This window comes from Macrobrachium nipponense, chromosome 35 (assembly GCF_015104395.2).
Source record: "Macrobrachium nipponense isolate FS-2020 chromosome 35, ASM1510439v2, whole genome shotgun sequence".
Classification (NCBI taxonomy): Eukaryota; Metazoa; Arthropoda; class Malacostraca; order Decapoda; family Palaemonidae; genus Macrobrachium; species Macrobrachium nipponense.
Genome location: NC_061096.1, coordinates 59,376,926 through 59,396,190, shown reverse-complemented (window position 1 = coordinate 59,396,190; position 19,265 = coordinate 59,376,926). Strand labels below are relative to the sequence as shown.

Below are 19,265 nucleotides of genomic sequence, written 5' to 3'. Positions count from 1 at the left end.
CATGGCTTGAGGCTGCCACACTGGGCCGAGGGTAGACCTGTCGCAGGGTTCTCCCGGAGCCTGCTATGAGGTTCTCCTGGTTGGCCAGCCTCTCTGAGGATGGCCAGATGAATGACCTGACTCCTCAAAGGGAAGAAAGAGAAGTGAAGAGAGGGGGCATCTCTTGGGTACTGTCCTGAACCCAAAGTTCCCTACCAGACTACCCCTTTTGCTGCATAATGTTTGCAGTAAAAGAGTCTGAATCAAAGGAACTAGGTTCCTGCTTCTCTCTGGGAGTCTTAGGGGGTGCGCTCCTGTTTGAGGTTGAAGGCTCAGGATCAGATAGGAGCTGAGCCTTGTCTCTGGTAGGACTTTTCCTCTGGACCCTTTTTCAAAGTGAGAAAGAAGGGGGGGGGACTTGGGCTTCTCTGCTCTGGGATGGTTGAGTCCGGAGATCTTTTGGGAGGAACTACCCGGAAAGTCGATTCTTGGGGGGACAGCGTTCTTTTCAAGCGTCTTTAAACCTCGCTCTTCCCTTTAACCTAGGGATTACCTGGGTGTACTTCGGTTTCTAACCGATTGCCCGCCATCCTCAGGAGGGGAATCCCTGGAAAGAAGAAGAAGACAGGGGGAGGGGATAAGATCTAGAATGGCTCAAGGGTAAAAAAACCTTGAGCCCTACCAAACCTGCCTCACTCCAAAACCTCCTACCTGCTGCCTCTACCGCCATGGGCTCGAGGGTCCAAATTAAGAGTTTGCCACTTCTTGCATGAATTCTTGGCTTCCAGGTTCCTCCAAAAGCTGTGTTCTACTTGGGTTTTCTTGAATAGCAGTGATGTAACCCGGGGCCCCCCGCCGCTTCGGGTGGGTCGGGACGTGGAAGTTGCCTTGCAAAGCCCAGGGGGAGAGAACAAAGAGCAGCCATCTTCTTGTCAAGAATATAAGCGGGGGGGGCCCCCTTGTCCCCCTTTGGGTAACATTACGGCCGAAACCTTGCCGGACCCAGGCCTTTCAGGGTGGGTTTGGGCGGCAATCCCCTGGGGGGGACCGCTTGAGCAGTCTGAAAAAGAGAGGGTCCCAGTATAAATACTAAGGCTACTTAAGACTAAAATTATGTTTATCAACTGGAATGATATATTCACTTAGAAGAAAAATTTTGCATATATGTAGCCAAAAAAATTATATTATGAGGAAAAACCTGGTTATCCGGGAGAGTACTTATCTTTTCGGAGGTAACCTGGGTCCCCAAACCAAATTCGTAGCTAGGGAGGGCAACTCTCATGATGCCAGGACAAAGCTATCTCCCCATAGCGGATGCGGCAGACAGCATTGAGTACGCAGACTTTGCACCCCCCCCCCCGGCCCCCCCCCCCCCACAGGGTGTCCTGCAGGACAGTGTTACAGCCAGATTCTTGGGCAGTTGGTTGGCCGGTGTAAGTGAACAGATACATGAGGGGTTATCAACACTAAAAACTAGGTTTGGACTAAGTCCAAAAGTGATATATCATAACACTGGGAGTACACGAAGTTACTTTACAGAATAAATAAGATTGGCCTCTACTTGCTCTTCTCCCGTGAGTGGTTGGGGGTGTCGATAGAAAAAAACTGGTAAACTAGCTTCGGGTTGGCGTCTCCGGTGTTTTGCGGGAGGAGGGAAAAACGAAATTCACCGAAGCAGTTACCTAATTTCTTATACGCCGGGGGGAAACGGGGGAGGAGTATGAGAACGGGCAGGGGGGTTGGGAGCAGGTGGGGGCCAGCAAAAAATGGCGGAGTGTGACTCCGCCGTAACAGATATCAAGATAAGCAGGTGGAGAACCCGGATGGTGAGCGGGGACTCCGCCGACTTAGCAGTATATAAAGAATGTAAATAATCAAAATTGAAATAAAGTAACATGCACAAGGAATAAACATGTGGAGGAGCTTCTCTGCAGTCACCAAACCTGAGGTCTGGCAGAGCCAGAGGCCCCAGCCGCCGGAGCGGGATGGAGGGATGGTGACTCGGGGTGAGAGAGAGCTTGATTTGGGAGCCGAGGAGGTCCGAGCACAGCCGAGCCAGGTGGCCAGCCGAGACCCGGACGCACAGGGGAGCCCCCTCTGTACCGAGGGTGAGAGCAGTATGAGCCGAGCCAGCGTCGGATGTCCCCCTGCTAACTTCTCCTCTCTCTCTCTCTCTCTCTCTCTCTCTCTCTCTCTCTCTCTCTCTCTCTCTCTCTCTCTCTCTTCGTGGAGATGGGAGAAGAAGAAGGGAGGGAGCTCGGATGGTTGGCATGGGCAGTAACGGGCAGGGCGAGCAGGACTCCCTCCTAGAGGGGGGAGGAAGCGTGGGGAACAGCAGCCAGGTGGCTCATGGCGATCGCCTGGCTCGTCGCGAACGTGGTGTGGGCCACGCAGTGAGACAGGCCAGGCGGTCTGAGGTGGCCTAGGCTACCTTTAACCGTCTCAAAGCATGAATAAAAACAGCCTAACACAACACGGGGAGGAAACTAAAATAAATAAGTAGAATAAGAGAACCCGCAAAGTCCTGGGAGAAGCTAGTCGAGCCAACTGAGAAGGGAGGACGACTAACAACTCAGGGAGCTGGCCTATGCCAATACGTAGGAATGGAGGGCGGTGGCCAGGGTGGTCAGGACTAAAAGGAAGGACATATGTCCTAAGGGAGCCTAACACAGACCTAAAACAAAGGAACATGCATGCATGAACACTGAGCTAAGGAGCGATGTAGGCTACGCACTCAAGAGAGCTCAAGGAACCCCTGTGAAAAGCTAAGCATAAAATAACATGGTAAAGCTGCAAAAATATAATGCAAAATATGTACTGCTAAAATATTCAAGCTGCAACGGTATAGAGGACTGAAGAAGCATGAAATAATGAAACACATGGGGCGAGCCGCACCAGGTGACTCGGCAACAAAGCCGAAGGGGACGCCGTCTTATAACCTAAATAAAAATGGTTAAACAGGCCCCTGGCTTGCTAAAATTAGGTGAAACACTTCTAGCAGTACTTACTTAGATGCAGCGATGGCTTGGCGTTCCATGAGGAGGTAAATCCAAAAAGGAAAGCACAAAAACACAGTGAAGAAAAAACACGTGTGAGCTAGATGGAGCTAATGAAAAGGATGACCGGTAGAGGCTCTGGTTGTGGCGTCGGGGGCGCTAGTAGTAGTCGTAGCTGGGAGCGGGCCTTGCATCGGCCCTCTCAGGTAGGGGGATTTCGAAGAAGGATGGATCTAAATGGTAAGAGACCCGTGGTAGTGGTTTCACTCGCCCCAGAAACCATACCAACACCTTTTATATAAGGTGAGCGAGTCAGAATATTCTGACATTTCCATTTTAGCTTTTTTCTCTGGTATGTTAGCAATAATTTACCTAGAAATGTGTGCTAAAGGGACATTTCACTGGGCGTCACGGGCTGAGCCAGAAAAGATATATATGCACATTACGATTATAACAATTACATGAAATAGCTGATAACCAATCTGCATGAATAACTGGTAAACTGTTCTGCAAGAAAGTTGAGTATAGCAATTCATTTACAATAGGCACGAAAGTCAAGATGTCGTGACGTCATAATACAGGACTTAAAAGAACATTCTAATTCCGAAAAATAATTACTGCAAAAATTTGAGTCAGGAATCGAGTTACCTTTTCAATAACGAATATTTTCAAATTAATCATCATAAATATGTCAAATATGGATGTTTTACTATTTATTTAATTAATTATCTAGTGCACGCTTCGTCGTCTTCTTCACCAAAACAGTAGTTTCTGTAAAAACGTCGTGGCAGGGACGTTTCCGATGTTGTGGTGAAAGTGCCCCAGCGTCTATTTGTAAAAGTGGTGTGCGGATTTATCACAAGAAATGGGAAGTTGTGAAGTTCGCACTGTGTTGGTCACCCTTTTTCACTACCCTCTGTTTAAAGCTTTAAATTTGGCCTTAATTTCTACTTACTTATGAGGCGGGTTTTGGTTGTTGTGTGGTGGGGTGGGGGCCCATTAAACTACCCAGAATTTGCTGTCGGTTCGAGTGTAATTAACCCTCGGGCTAGTACTAAACACAGCGAAATACATTTGATCCGCCGATCCTAGTAGGTCTCGTATTCGCAGGTCCATTCCATGCAGTCCGTGTAGAGTTATTGCTTAGAATTACCACCTTTCTAAACCTAACTTGGCACTCTGTGCCCGACCTGAAGAAGGAAAAGTATTCTTGCTCTTACAAGAAAAACCACAGAGGTGGCACTTATTGCTGATGCATTACTGGTAGAAAATGCTGTTTGGTCAATTTTGAACTTGCTTGTCTGCTTTTTCCAAAACAAGCACCTCTCAGACTGTGATGGAAAAATGTCATTCTGCCTTAAGCCAGGCTTCAGATTAAGGGCATAGATCGCTCATCCTATTGAGCTTTCTGTGATGATGTCTTCAACCTAACTCAGGTGCTGTAAAATCCTTTGGGTAGGTCTGGGACTGTTTTCTTACTCAGAACTGTCTCCCTGTAAACTTAACCTTTTGAAGTTATTTCTTCTCTTCGCGCAAACAGAGGGGTGGAATCTCTCACTCCCATTTGTCCTGGGTTTGTTGGAAAAAAAAAAACCAAGACCTGTCATTGCCTGGTAATGATAACCATGGAGAGCTTTTGATTTCTTTTCTCCAGAACCTTGGTGGTCTGGACAAGCATCATCTAAGCCCAGGTACTACTTAAGAAGGACTCAACTTTTATGCCATAGTATCATTACCTCTTGTTAGCACCAGCAAGTACAAGGAGATGGTGTCTAGGAAAAACCCATTATCCCTGGCCTGCTGCTGACTCTTCCAGCAAAGTCAGTGGTCATACAGTTCAGGCTAAAGTTTTTTAAAGCAGGGGGCACAGGAAATGTCAGACCACTTATGCTTCATTCTACAAAAGGGATGTTGCCCACAGGCCCTTAGACAACTTCTCTTTGATGCATGTAGAGGCTGCTCAACAGCTTTTGTAATTACTTAAGTACCATAAGGATAGGAAAGCATCTTACCTAAGACACTTGGAGGGTCTTAGGGTGCAGTTGACGTTTGGTGATGGACTTCTTCTCCTTCCCTTTGTAAAGCAGCAGCTCGGGTGGATTACGTGCTGGGCCAAACACAGATGATAAAGGTGATCTCTTTATGTTTCTCCCTTTAGCAAGGTGATGGAGAGGGAGCAGAGCTCTAATCTGAACCCCATTCAAATCCATACTGCTCTGTCATCCTTATTCCATACCAAGTATGAGGTACACAAACCGGAGCCTTTGTTTCATCAACCCACCTCAACCACCCCAGTTAGTCCCTGATGCTGAACAAATAAAGTGCTTGGTGGTGGCAGGTGTAGCAGGTATCCCCCACCACCACCACCACCATCAGTACCAGTTAACAACCTGTTACCAAGCTTCAGCTGCCAATTCCAGCTTGCACTGAGGAATACTTCTATGTAAAAGGTCAATTTTTGTATCTGCATTTATTTAAAAATACAGTCAGATAACAGTTACAGTAGTATGTAATGGGTAACAAGAGATGTCTGTAGTTAGGATTGCATGCATGAATTGTCACTTTTAGATACTCTGCTTTGTCTTTGTGCAAGGCATAAGAATGCATGTCAAAGGATATTCAAACTGTGAATGAGGATTCTGTATGACTGAAATGTTGGTATGAAAAAATGTTTTGTTATAAATAAATTTTGTATTGTTTTAATGTATCTTTTTTGTTTTTGCAGAATGTGGTGGTGACACTGGAATTAGGCCATCGTGCCACAGTTCGCCAACAGCGGACGAATGAAGGCTTTACTCATGACTGGGAGGTGTTTGTTCAGGGGTCAAATGGAGCCCATATTGAAGCATTTATTGATAAGATTGTCTTTACTCTCCACAAAAGCTTCAAACTCCCAAAGAGAAGTAATTTTTCCTTTAACCAGTACCTAGACCTATTTAAGCAATGAAACAGCAAATTTTTTTGCATATTACATTTAGAGTGCCGGAAGAATTATCCTTTTGTTAAGACCTCAGGTTTGCTAGCTATGAAAAATACAAATTGATTTTAAAATTTGTCATTTTGTTAAGTTATTGCACATTAATGTTTCAGGTCTAATTTCTATTTGTGGTGTAACATACTTCAGGGAGGGATATGTGGATTTTTATCATTTTCATTTTCAGAAATAAGAATTAGTATGTGTTATGGAGTCTCCTTTTCACTGATAAGCTGCATCCATATTTTCTTTTCAGTATTAAAGGCACCTCCGTACAGAATAAGTGAAATGGGCTATGGCAGCTTTAATTTGCCAATTGAAATTTATTTCAAGACAAATCATAGTGAAGATACCAGAAAGGCTTTGTGAGTATCTTCAAGGTTGTTTCTTTTAGGTTTATGGTATGGATATATCCTATTATTATATAACTGTGAGGTTTTTTATTTCAATTTTGAGTGTCTATTATTGAGCCATTGTTCCTTCTGGGTTGTCTTCATATGGAAACCGAAAGTAATAGAGTTTGAGGTGAGAAAAAAACCAATGTACAAAGCCAAACTGTAACGAAGAATTCAGTAGTATAAGGATTTTTAATAGCTGCAGTGACCTTTATTTCTTACTTTTTTTTCTCTCTATCTCCTGCACTTAACACTACAACCTTTTTGAAAAATACAAATTGATTAAAAATTTGTCATGTTTTGTCAACTTCATAATTTTCTTGCATAACAATCCAAGTGGGATTTGGCAATATTTAGCATTTGTATTTAGAATTTGAAAGTATTTATTTTGTATCTCATTTCATCATATTTTTTACATTTTCAAATATGTTGTATTTCCCTTTTTTTTTCTTTACAGTTTCGAATATGATTTGTTTCTTCAGCATGTTGACAGCCACAATCAATCACAAGGAAAGGAAAGAAAGAATTAACCTTCCTTAAACCTTCTGAGGACTTTAAGCGAAAGCTTCTTGCAGGCGGCGGGGTAATGTATTATCTTTTGTTGCAGTTTGTTAGTATAGTATGTAGTGTTTGCTGCAGCAGGTATGTTTTTTATGGGAAGAATAACTGTGGCATTAAGAAGATTAGAAGGGAAAAATTTACTTACTTCATGTTGGAAGAGGCACTAATGAAAGCTAAATTTATAGCACTTTGTGACTGTGTAGCAAAGGTAGGTATTGTGTTTCCTGTAGTTATAGGGGAGTAGCTATATCTTATTTTGGCCATTTAAATTTTATATAATTGGTTTTCAAGAATTAATATATATACTGTGTTTTACAACACTTGTAAAAGCCTGTAAAAGCGAGGGATGGAGCATATGTTTATGCCAAATTAACCCTTTAACGCCGATTGGACGTATTGAACGTCAACGAAAATTGTCTGTCGGGTGCCGAACCGACTTACAAAACGTCGACGAAAAAAGTTTTTTTAAATATTCACGGAAAAATAGTTATAGGCCTACTAGGCAAAAACTTTTGAATCACGCGCCTTTGGGGGATGCTGGGAGTTCACGGATCAAGCTGTTGTTTTGTTTACAATCGTTACCCAGGCACACAAGCGCGAATTTCTTTCTTCTCGCACTAAAAAGCATCAGCAACACATCTCAGAAATTTTGTCACTTTGACATAATTTTGCACCATTTTTATATTAGCCATTACATAGAGTTTTTTATATATGACAATGTGCGATATTTCATGTAGAATACAACTAAAAACAACTCATGGTTGTAGCTTTTATCAGTTTTGAAATATTTTCATGTAAATAAAGATAAGTGCCAAAATTTCAACCTTTGGTTAACTTTGACTCTACTGAAATGGTCGAAAAACGCAATTGTAAGCTAAAACACTTATATTCTAGTAATATTCAATCATTTACCTTCATTTTAAACAAATTGGAAGTCTCTAGCACAGTATTTCGATTTATGGTGAATTTATGAAAAAAACTTTTTCCTTATGTCCAAGCAGTAACTCTACCGAAAAATCTGAAATTTAACCCTCCGATTGTCATAATGTTTGCACAGTTTTATATTAGCCGTTACATAAAGTTTTATATATGGAAATGTGTGCAATTTCATGTAGAATACAGCGAAAAACATCCCATGGTTGTAGCTTTTATTAGTTTGAAATATTTTCATATAAATAACAATAAGTGCCAAAATTTCAACCTTTGGTCAACTTTGACTCGACCGAAATGGTTGAAAACTGCAATTATAAGCTAAATCTCTCACATTATAGTAATACTAAATCATTTACCTTCATTTTTCAACAAATTGGAAGTCTCTAGCAACAATACTTTGATTTATAGTGAATTTTAGAAAAACTTTCCTACGTACCGTGCGGTTACTGCCGAAAAAATTATACATATTTTCGTCCGATTGTTGTAATGTTTGCCACAGTTTTATATTAGCCTTTAAATTTTTTATATATGAAAATGTGCGCAATTTTCATGTAGAATACAACTAAAAACAACCCACCATGGGTTGTAGCTGTTATCAGTTTTGAAATATTTTCATATAAATAAATGATGTGGTCAAAATAATCAACACCCTTCGGTCACAACATTGACTCGACCGAAATGGTAAAAAACGCAAATTTAAAGCTAAAACTCTTACATTCTAGTAATATTCAATCATTTACCTTTATTTTGCAACAAATTAGAAGTCTCTAGCACAAAATTTTGATTTATGGTGAATTTATGAAAAAAAAAACTTTTTCATTACGTCCACGCGATAGCTTCTGAAAAAATCATAAATTTTTTCGTCCGATTATCGTAATGTTTGCACCATTTTAAATTAGCCGTTACATGAAGTTTTTATACTTATATGAAATGTGCGCAATTTCATGTAGAATACAACAAAAAAAAAAACACCCATGGTTGTAGCTTTTATTAGTTTTGAAATATTTTCATATAAATAACAATAAATAGAAAAAAGAAAAAAAATTAGACCTTCGGTCAACTTTAAACTCGACCAAAATGGTCGAAAACTGCAATTGTAAGCTACAACACTTACAGTCTAGTAATTCAATCAATTATCTTCATTTTGCAACAAACGGGAAGTCTCTAGCACAATATTTTGATTTATGGTGAATTTTTTTACGTCCGAGCATTACGAATTCATGCTTCGTATTGTTATAATATCTTTGTGTTGCTTTGATCATTTTACAATTTGTTATATACCAAAATCATTGCAATTTAGTGTACAATACAACGGAAAAAAAAATAATTAACTCGTGAGCTTTAACCGTTTCGCTCACAGCGCGATTTTGTATACAATTATATGTAAATGAAATTTTTTTTATTTTTTTTCGCGCTGTCATATATTCCAATATTTATATATGATAATGATATTTTTTTCATTTCTGATAGTTGCCTACTGAAACTTCAGGCAATGACAAAAAAAGGAGCAAAAATAAACTTTTTAATCTTGAAAATTAAGCATGCTGTGATTTTTTAAAAAAAACTTTTTTCTGCTTCGGCGCTCACTCGCGAACTCCGCCAGCATACGGGAGACACTTTCGGAAATACCGGCTCGGCGTTAACGGTTAAGGAATCTTTGTCACTGCGGAATTTTACATGCCCGTGATAATCTGTTTTGTCTGCATGATATCAATAGATTTTGCTCTATGAAGGTTATGACTTATGATTATTCAGTTATTTTTACCAGTTTGAGTGCAAATGAAAATGTAGGTGTAACAGCACTTCCCGAAACATTTGGTGAATTTTTATGTATTTTGTGAAAGATGGACCTGCATTGCTGCATGTAGGGCTTGAATAGTTTTAAATTTATTCCCTTTGAGGAGCTGTATATTTTGCACCAAGAAGTGGGATGAATTTTTTTTTAAAAACAAAATACAGTATTACAACCTATTATCAAGAAAATTATCTTATAAAAACAATTAGCCTAATTTAGGTGTTAAATTTTATATATAAAGGTATATATATATATATATAGAACAAAAACATTTTCTTACTCTAAACCTATTACTTTTACTGAAGCCATTTGTGCCTCTGCTTGAAAGTCTGGATAGCTCCAATTTCATTGGAATAAAAACCATCACTCCCTTATCCATGTGTTTTGATGTATGGATGCATATTTGAGTTCCTCATCTTTTTGGGTTGCAAGTAACGGGCCGGGTCCAGCTTTCATGGCTTACCTGAATAGGGTTTTCATCAGCACAGAATACAAGAGTAATTCAAACCTGGTTTGTACTGCTTTCTGATGAAAGAAAATTATGCTTACTTCATATAAAACCAGCAAATTCAAATAGGGGAAGTCGTATTTTTTCTGTAGAGGAACGGCAAGAGGAAAATTTATTCCTAGCTTTGCTAGAGTGGAGAACAGTACAATGGGTAGCGAGTTCCTGTGGGTACCAGAAGAATTACAAGACCCTAGACCTATCAGATGGGAACTATTGAGACAGGAGGTTGGGGGGGGGTTTGTGGAATACGAGTGCCCAAAATACGGAGGTCTTTGGCATCACACTTTGTTGGATTGAATTGAATTGATAGAGTTTAGGCAAAGGCCAAGCAAGCAATGGGACCTATGAGGTCATTCAGTGCTGAAACAGAAATTGGCAGTAAAAGTTTTGTATTTTGTAACAGGAGGGAAATCTCGCAGTTGAACTATGAATCAATTGTTAGGAGAGGGTGGAAAGTAAGATGGAAGGAAGAGAATATGAAAGGAGGTTCAGTAAAGGGATTGAAATGGGTTGCAGCTAGGCGACCAAGGCACGCTGCAAAGAACCTTAAGTAATATGCTGCTCAGAGTGCACTGATGGTGACTAGCCCCCCTATGGGACACTTGTGTTTTGGAGGTGATTTATTTTAAACAAAATTTGTAAGCATAAATTGATCCTACACAGTATCAAATATCCATAACACTGACAGACCATGATGCTCTTGGGCACTAAAACAACCATACACAGCTGTTCCTTCTACGTGGATTTGGTATCTGGAATCACACTTAAGTTGAATTTGGCAAAGTTTTTAAAAGGAAAAAAAGTTTGTAAACAAATATAATTTTCATACATTCAACTTCCCTGTCAGATATATACTTAGCTATAGACTCCGTCGTCCCCGACAGAAATTCAAATTTCGCGGCACACATTACAGGTAGGTCAGGTGATCTACCCGCCTGCCGCTGGGTGGCAGGAATAGGAAGCCAATTACCATTCTTGAAATACAGATTTTTCTCTGTCGCCGGAGCTGGTAACATCGTTTGCTAGTTCCTCCTGACTTTTGACTTTCGAATTTCATTACGCCGTTGATCTTTTGGACTACTATTTGGTGACGTATTGGATCTCTGGTTTGGCATACGCTATTATGGACTGTTTTGTTCATGAAACTTACCTGGCAGATATATATATAGCTGTATTCTCTGAAGTCCGACAGAATTTCTAAAACTTACGACACACGTAGTGGGAGTTAGGGTGGTTAGTACCCATTCCCGCCGCTGGAGGCGGGTATTCAGGAACCATTCCCATTTTCTATTAGATTTCTTCTGTCGCCGGTGTCGTAAACATCTGTTTACACACCTCCGCCTCAGGATTTGGAAAACTTTCATTGCTTGAGTATCCTCTTGACTTTTTGGTTTTTTGATTGGATCGATAGCTTGGCATACGTGACTTGGACTGTTTTTTGAATTTGGCTTAGATTTTTTCCTTAAATATGTCTGGATGTAGTTCGGCTAGCGCCAGGGTGTGTTCGAAAGTGGAATGCAAGGTTAGGCTTCCTAAAGCCTTGGTTGATCCTCACACATTGTGTAAAGGGTGTAGGGGGCAAAGAGTGTAAATATGATTTGCGCTGTAATGAGTGTGAAAGCTTGATGATTTACAATGGAAGACGTATGAATCCTACGTAAATAAGTTAGAACGTGATAGGATTAGGAAGGTCTTCCTCCAGGAGTAAGTCGGGTAGCAGACAGGGTATTAATGTATCCCCTTCTAACCCTCCTTTAGATTTTGTGTCTCCTAACCCCGTAGTGTTGCCTTCGGGCCCTCAAGTGGTGTCTGCGGAGGGTAATGCCCTTTCGCTTATTCTGGATTCATTGAAGACGCTTGAATCTAAAGTGCTTGCCCTTGAAAACAGGCAAAATAAGTGCAGTGATAGTGCCCCTAGTGAAGTGGAGGGGCGTCAGATCGGCCCTATAGCGCCTCTAGGTGGGACCTCTGCCGGACTCCCAGGACTCAGGGAGAGGGCATTGTCGAAGGCCGAAGGAGGGTTACGGGGAACCCCCACCGATCTGGCGTCCCTTCAGCAGTTCCTGTGGACGCTTCCCAGGCTGCTAAGGAGCGTGCTCGAGCACGTATCCTGAAGGATTGTTTCTCGTCTTCCGACGTCCCCCGTCCTCCCCGCGCAAGGGGTGGGAATCTCGTTCGGATTCGCGACTTTTGAAGAGGACTCTTCAAGAGCTTAGACGCTTCACGTCATGCTTTGTCTGAGTGGCATTCTTCTCCCGGAAAGCGTAGCTTTTCCGCCCCAGAAGAAGTCTAGGACGTCATCCGACGATGACGCCCGCGAGCGCCCCAGTCGCTCTAGAGCCAGGCTGTTCCTGGGAGAAGAAGAAGGCGTCCCTCGCCCCTCTCCTTCTCACAAGCGCAGCTCGTCTCCGCGTAAGGAGACATCTCAGACGGAGATCATCATTGCGACGCAACGGCAACTGGGACCGGCTTTACTGAAAGCAGAAGGCGATGACGGTTACCTCGTCGAAGGAAAGACGATAGACTAGGCCTATCAAGAGAACTAAGCAGTCTCCTCCAACGGCTCCTCTTTCGCCCCGTCTTCTGATTTTTCGCCCTCTAGACTTCGTTTTGCTCCCAGGTTTCGTCTTAGAGGTGACGTTAGACGACCAAGTTAGAGAGAGTTCTCTGCATGCTCCTCTCTCTCTTCCCGTAGAGAGGAACGCTCGGCGTTCCGACTTCGACGCTTCTGCTGACGATGATTTTTGTAGCTGTCGGATGGATTTTTTTTCTTCGTGCGTTCGGCCCCTCTTCGACATGACAGTGTTGACGCTCAACGATACGCTAGTCGGGCAGTTGATCAAGTTTCTTCGCGGGAGTTCGTAAGGACGCTTCGCGGGACGTTAGAAGAGTCTCTTTGATGGACGCTCCGTTGGAACGCTTCGCTGGACGCTCGGTCGGACGCTGATTTGGACGCTCGAGAGAACGCTACGTTGGACGCTCAGATGGACGCTCGTAGACGTTCTAGTAAGAGCTCTGTGGACGCGAATGTGGAAGTTCGCTGTCACTCGGATGTTGTTCCCGAGACTTTGGCACGTTCGCCTCTAAAGGTGATCCCTGATCCTGTGACTGTTAAGGATCCGTTTTACCCCTCGTCTCTCTTCATCGTTCGGATAGGAGACTTGGAGCTAAAGGACTTCTGCCTCTTCCCTCGGATTTGCACTCGGGTAGGGAAGGAAGGAGAACTTAGCGGTTCTACTGAGGATGTGATGAAGAACAACCTGCTACGTCTGCGTCGTCAGATTATCAGTTTTGGCACGACTACTTCGTGATTCGTTTGGCCGATTCTTTCCAGCCTGCTGCTCCTCCTTCTCCTCCTTCTCAGTTTTCGTCGTCGAAGACAAGCAAAGTCTCCAGGTTTCGTGAAGATGAAGACGGTTCGTTATCTACTAGAAGAGCTTTCCGGAAGGTTAACGCCTGGATGGAGTCTAGGAAAGCAAAAGGAAGGACTACTTTCGCCCTGCCTCCGTCTAGACTTAGCGGTAAGGCAGGGATGTGGTATGGAGAAGGCTAGGCGGGAATTGAGGATTGAATGGTTCCTACGTCTGCTCAAGGTGATTTCGCCAAGCGTGGTTGATGCCTCAAAGGAGGCCCTTTTAGCCTCAGCTAAAGTATCTTGGACACTTCCGAACTGGACCATCTTTTGCAGGGACTGTTTAGGTCCTTAGAGGTATTCAACTTCTTAGATCTGGTGTCTTGGAGCCTTAGACAACCAATCTCGTAAGCCAGACTCGATCAGCTTGGGGGAGCTGTCCAGTGTATTGTCATGCATGGACAAGGCCGTCAGGGATGGCTCAGAGGAGTTAGCCTCTCATTTTTCAGCAGGGGTTCTTAAGAAAAGGTCGCTTTATTGCAACTTTGCGGCTAAGTCTGTCTCTCCCGCACAGAGGACAGAACTTTTGTATGCTCCCTTCTCGAGTCATCTCTTCCCCCAAGCTATGGTGAAGGATCTGGCAGTTAGTCTGCAAGAGAAAGCCACACAAGACCTGTTGGCTCAGTCTTCGAGACGTCCGGCTGGCCCTTCAACGTCGTCAGGAGCCCAACCGTTTAGAAAGCAGAAGCCCTTTCGTGGAGGGATTTCCGCTAGATCGTCTCCTCGAGGAAGAAGCCTTCCTAGAGGTAGAGCCCCTTCCAAGTCTAGGGGCAAGAAGTGAGAGATCGTGCCTTCAGTCACCGGTAGGAGCCAGGCTGCAGTTGTTTGCAGAAGCCTGGAGACCGTAAGAGGAGGGCAGACACCTGGTCTCTCGACGTCATAGAGAAGGGTTACAAGATCCCTTTCATAAAGCCGCCCCCGTTGACTTCCACTCCAGGGACTTGTCCCCAATCGTATCCTCTAACAAAGCGAAAGATACTTTTCGACCTGCTCGAGCAGATGCCGAGAAACGAGCAGTGGAAACAGGTTTTTAGACCTGGCAACGCCAGGATTTTACAAGAGATTGTTCTTGTACCGAAAACAATCGGGCCGGAGGGTGGCGGCCCGTCTTGGATGTAAGTCGTCTAAACCTCTTTATAGAGAAGCAGAGGTTCAAGATGGAGACACCTCAGTCAGTTCTGGGGGCCTTAAGACCCGGAGATTGGATGGTATCACTCGACCTCCAGGACGCCTACTTTCACGTCCCCGATACATCCCCAATCGATGAAGTACCTTCGGTTCGTATTGAAAGGGAAGGTCTTTCAATTCAGGGCTCTTTGTTTCGGACTGAGTACGGCCCCTTTTATCTTCACCATCTTAATGAAGAACGTGGCGAGGTGGCTCCATCTTTCCAACATCAGAATCTCGCTCTATCTGGACGACTGGCTCTAAACGAAGCCTCCTCGCAAGACCCGGTGCCCTGAAAGGACTTGTCAAACGACTCTGTCCTTAGCTGCGTCCCTGGGGACTTCTGGTGAACTTCGAAAAGTCACATCTGACCCCAACACAGTCCATCGTGTATCTGGGGATTCAGATGGATTCAGTGGCTTTCGGGCTTTTCCGTCCCAGGAACGTCAGCAACAAGGCATAGAAAAAGTGTCGGCCTTTCTAGGGAAAGATTCATGCTCGGTGAGGGAAATGGATGAGTCTGCTGGGGACCATTTCCTCGCTGGAGAAGTTTGGTTTCCCTGGGGAGGCTACACCTCCGACCTCTTCAGTTCTTTCTGTCGGACAGCTGGACAGAAAAGGACAACTTCGACATGAAGTTAAGCATCTCGGAAGAGGTGAAGAACCATCTAAGATGGTGGCTCGATCCGTGGAAGCTGTCAGAGGGCATATCCCTCAAGCTTCAGAACCCCACCCGACCTAGTTGTTGTTCTCCGACGCGTCATCCACGGGGTGGGGAGCAACTCTAGGGGGGGAGGAAGTGTCAGGTACCTGGAGAGGGGAACAGGTAACCTGGCATATCAACTTCAAAGAGCTGACAGCGGTTCAATTAGCGCTCCAGTTCTTCCAGAACAAAGTCTCCCGTCGTGTAGTTCAAGTCAACTCGGACAACACCACAGCCCTGGCATACTTGAAGAAACAAGGAGGAACACACTCTCGCTCCCTGTTTACTCTAGCGAAAGAGATCTACTTGGGCAAAGGAGAGAGAAGTCACAATATTGACAAGATTCATTGCCGGAGTCGAGAACGTCCGGGCAGATCTCCTCAGCAGGACAGTATTGCCGACAGAGTGGACTCTCAATCAAAGAAGTATGCCAGAAACTGTGGGGTCTTTGGGGATGCCCCTTAGTGGACATCTTTTGCAACGTCAAGGACGGCGAGACTTCCTCTGTATTGTCCCCGGTTCTCGATCCGGGAGCAGTAGCAGTAGACGCCCTTCTATGGGATTGGACGGGCCTGGATCTCTACGCTTTTCCCCCCTTCAAGATCCTGGGGGAGGTGATGAGAAAAATTTGCATTGCAGCATCGGAGGGGACGAGGTTGACTTTAATCGCCACCCCCTTTTGGCCCGCAGCGATCTGGTTCACAGAGGTGATGTTCTACCCTAGTGTTATCCCGAGATCTCTTCCGTTAAGCGAGAGATTACTCAAACAGCCCCACTTCAAGGTTACCAAAAACCTCTCCGTCTGAGTCTGACTGCGTCAGACTAATCCAAAAGTTGGCCAGACGAGAGGTTTTTCGCAAATCACGTGGCTAAAGGCTATCGCCACCGCGAGGAGAGCCATCATCAATCGCGGTTTACCAATCGAAGTGGGCAGCCTTTAGAAGTTGGTGTAAGAGAAAAGGAGTTTCCTCTACCACTACCTCTGTGAGCCAGATCGCCGACTTCTTGCTTTATCTGAACAAGATCTGAAGTTGGCAGTGTCAACTATTAAAGGCTACAGAAGCGTCCTATCTGTAGTTTTTTCGCCATAGAGGTCTTGACCTCGCTAACAACAAGGATCTCCATGATCTATTGAGATCTTTCGAGACGACAAGGTACCACTACCGAAGCTACCTTCGTGGAACCTGGATGTGGTCCTCAAATATTTAATGTCAAATCGCTTTGAACCTCTTTCCTCTTCGTCTCTACGAGATTTGACGAAAGAAAACTGTATTCCTTACTGCTCTTTGGCGACGGCGAAGAGAGTTAGCGAAATTACAGGCTATCAGCAAACACGTCAGTTTCAAAGGGCATAATGCAGTCTGCTCTTTGGGTATGTCGTTTCTGGCCAAAAACGAAAACCCTTCCAATCCATGGCCTAGAACATTCGAGATCAAGGGTATGGCAGAGATCATTGGTCAAGAGCCAGAAAGAGTCCTGTGTCCTGTTAGGGTCTTAGAGAGTATATTCGTAGAACGAAGGAGTGCCGAGGTTCTGCGGAGAACTTATGGTGTTTCGGTCAAGAAGGAGACCAAACATGCCCATGTCCAAGAATGCACTGGCATTCTTTTTAAGAAACACCATTAAAGAGGCGCACGCTTCTTGCAAAGACAGCGACTTTAAGATACTAAAAGTTAATGCGCACGAAGTAAGGGCTATTTCGACCTCAATAGCCTTTCAGAAAAACATGGCTCTTAAAGACATTTTTAAGTGCTACTTTTTGGAGGAGTAACTCAGTGTTCGCCTCGCACTACCTACGGGAGGTGAGAACGACCTATGAAAACTGTTACTCTCCTCGGACCATACGTCGCCGCAGACACTATTTTTGGGGGCAGGAGGTAGCACTCATCCTTTCCCATAGAAAAGGGTAGGTGAGTTTTTAATATTTGTATGTTTATGGTTGTAGGGTCGGCTGCCGAGTACAGTCGTCCCTTCCTTTAGCCTTTGGTATATGGGAGTTTGTTGTTAGGCTAACTTAGGTGGTGGTTTTTGCCTCGTTGCCCTCAGAAGTATGGTCATGGTCTAGTCACATTGTGGTCCCGTCCCCGTTGACAGATCATCTAGAGCGCACCAACTACACAGGTCACTACCTTGTTGGTAACTCTAGTGAAGCAGAAGCAGGCTTGGGTGACAGTAATCACGAAGTCAGCTATGCTAACAGGTAAGGAACCAAGATGTCAATCATATACTTTATATGTTTCCTAAAATCCTTTTTCTGTCTCTCCCACCGCCAAAGGTGGGATTCAGCTATATATATATCTGACAGGTAAGTTTCATGAACAAAATGATATTGTTAAGATACAATAAAGTTTAGTTCATTACTTACCTGGCAAGATAATATGTTATTTTTAGTACCCACCCACCTCCCCTCAGGAGACAGTGGAGATAGAAATCTGATAGAAAATGGGAATGGTTCCTGATACCCGCCTCCCAGCGGCGGGAATGGGTACTAACCACCCTAACTCCCACTACGTGTGTCGTAAGTTTTAGAAATTCTGTCGGACTTCAGAGAATACAGCTATATATATATCTGCCAGGTAAGTATGAACAAACTTTATTGTATCTTAACAATATCATTTTTTTATTTCGGATTTGGATTTTTCTCATAATGTCTGACGTTTCGATTTCGTTCAGTAGTGTGTGTGAATGAGAGTTGTTATGTGAGACTACCAAAAGCTTCGGTAGATCCTCACACACTTGTAAGAATTGTAGAGGAATGTATGCTCACAATTGAATACATGTGATGAATGCAAGGATTTAAATGAGGAGGAATGGAAGATGCTTGATTCCTATTTTAGAAAGTTGGAAAGGGATAGGGCTAGAAAAGCCTCTTCCAAGAGTGTGAGTAGGTCGGTCTCTAACGAGCCAGTTAGCGGGCGATTGCCTATCTCTAATCCAATTGTTTCCTCCCATACAGCATTCCCTTCTCAATTATCTGACTCGGCAAGTTCAACATCGGAAATTGCGAGTCTAAAAGCTTCGCTTTTAGAAATGGAGCATAAACTAAAAGAATTAGAAGATAAGCATAGTGAAAGTGTTCCCAGTGAAGTGGAGGGTGCGTCTGATCGGCTCTGTCTCGCTCCCAGGTCTAGACCTCTTTCAAGCTCCCAAGCCCAGAGGAGAAGAAATGTCGAAAGCCGCAGGGAGGTTTCAGAGAATCCCCACCGGTCAGGCATCCCCTCGGCAGATTCTGTAGTTGCGTCCCAGACTGCCAAGGACAGTTGTTGGAAAGACGTCCTGAAACAGTGCTTTTCTTCATCTGATTCGTCTTCGAAGAAAGGATGGAGTTCGGACAGATTATCGAGACCTTCGAAGAGATCTTGGAAGTCTCCAGTATTTTACTCTAGCCCGGAAGAATTTCCGGAAGAATATCCTCCGGAAAAGAAGAGAAAGGAGGTACATTCAGAAGTTCCTTCTCCTTCAGCGGAAATAGAAAAAGAGGACGTAGCTACGAAGATTTTGGAGCAAATGCATTAGTAGGAGTGCTTAAGAAGGATCCTCCTAGAAGAAAGGATAAATTCCTTCCTATTAAAAGATCCGTCCTATGGAACTCTCTGAGAGCTCGGACGAGGCGCCTGCCAGGAGCCTGGCGCCAGTCAGACGCCAGACTCCTGTCAGGCGCAAAGCACCTTCAAGGCGAGAGGATTTTCATGGACGGCTAGAAGAGCCTGAAACTCCTATTAGAAGAAGAGCGCCTGGATCGAGGCGCAAAGTTTCTGAAACTTCGGAAGTCAGACGTAGAGCGCCTGAGACTCCTGATATCAGACGCAAAGCGCCTGAGGATCCTGAAGCGAGACGAAAAG

General features: G+C 44.0%; 1 protein-coding gene and 1 long non-coding RNA gene across 2 annotated transcripts in view; one reads left to right on the top strand and one right to left on the bottom strand.

The window, feature by feature from the left end:
• LOC135208376 (serine/arginine repetitive matrix protein 2-like) overlaps positions 1-19,265 on the bottom strand; it is a 90,617-nt gene that overhangs the window by 18,871 nt on the left and 52,481 nt on the right. Inside the window, exons 7-8 of the mRNA XM_064240476.1 lie at positions 5,847-5,907; positions 5,257-5,439 (exon numbers count right to left, since the gene is read on the bottom strand). Coding sequence (XP_064096546.1) covers positions 5,257-5,439; positions 5,847-5,907 — 244 coding nt within the window. The remainder of the gene's footprint in view (positions 1-5,256; positions 5,440-5,846; positions 5,908-19,265) is intronic.
• On the top strand, positions 5,673-6,840 carry LOC135208823 (uncharacterized). Its single transcript, XR_010313226.1, has 3 exons — positions 5,673-5,878; positions 6,206-6,314; positions 6,802-6,840. It is a non-coding gene; the product is annotated as an uncharacterized LOC135208823 (long non-coding RNA).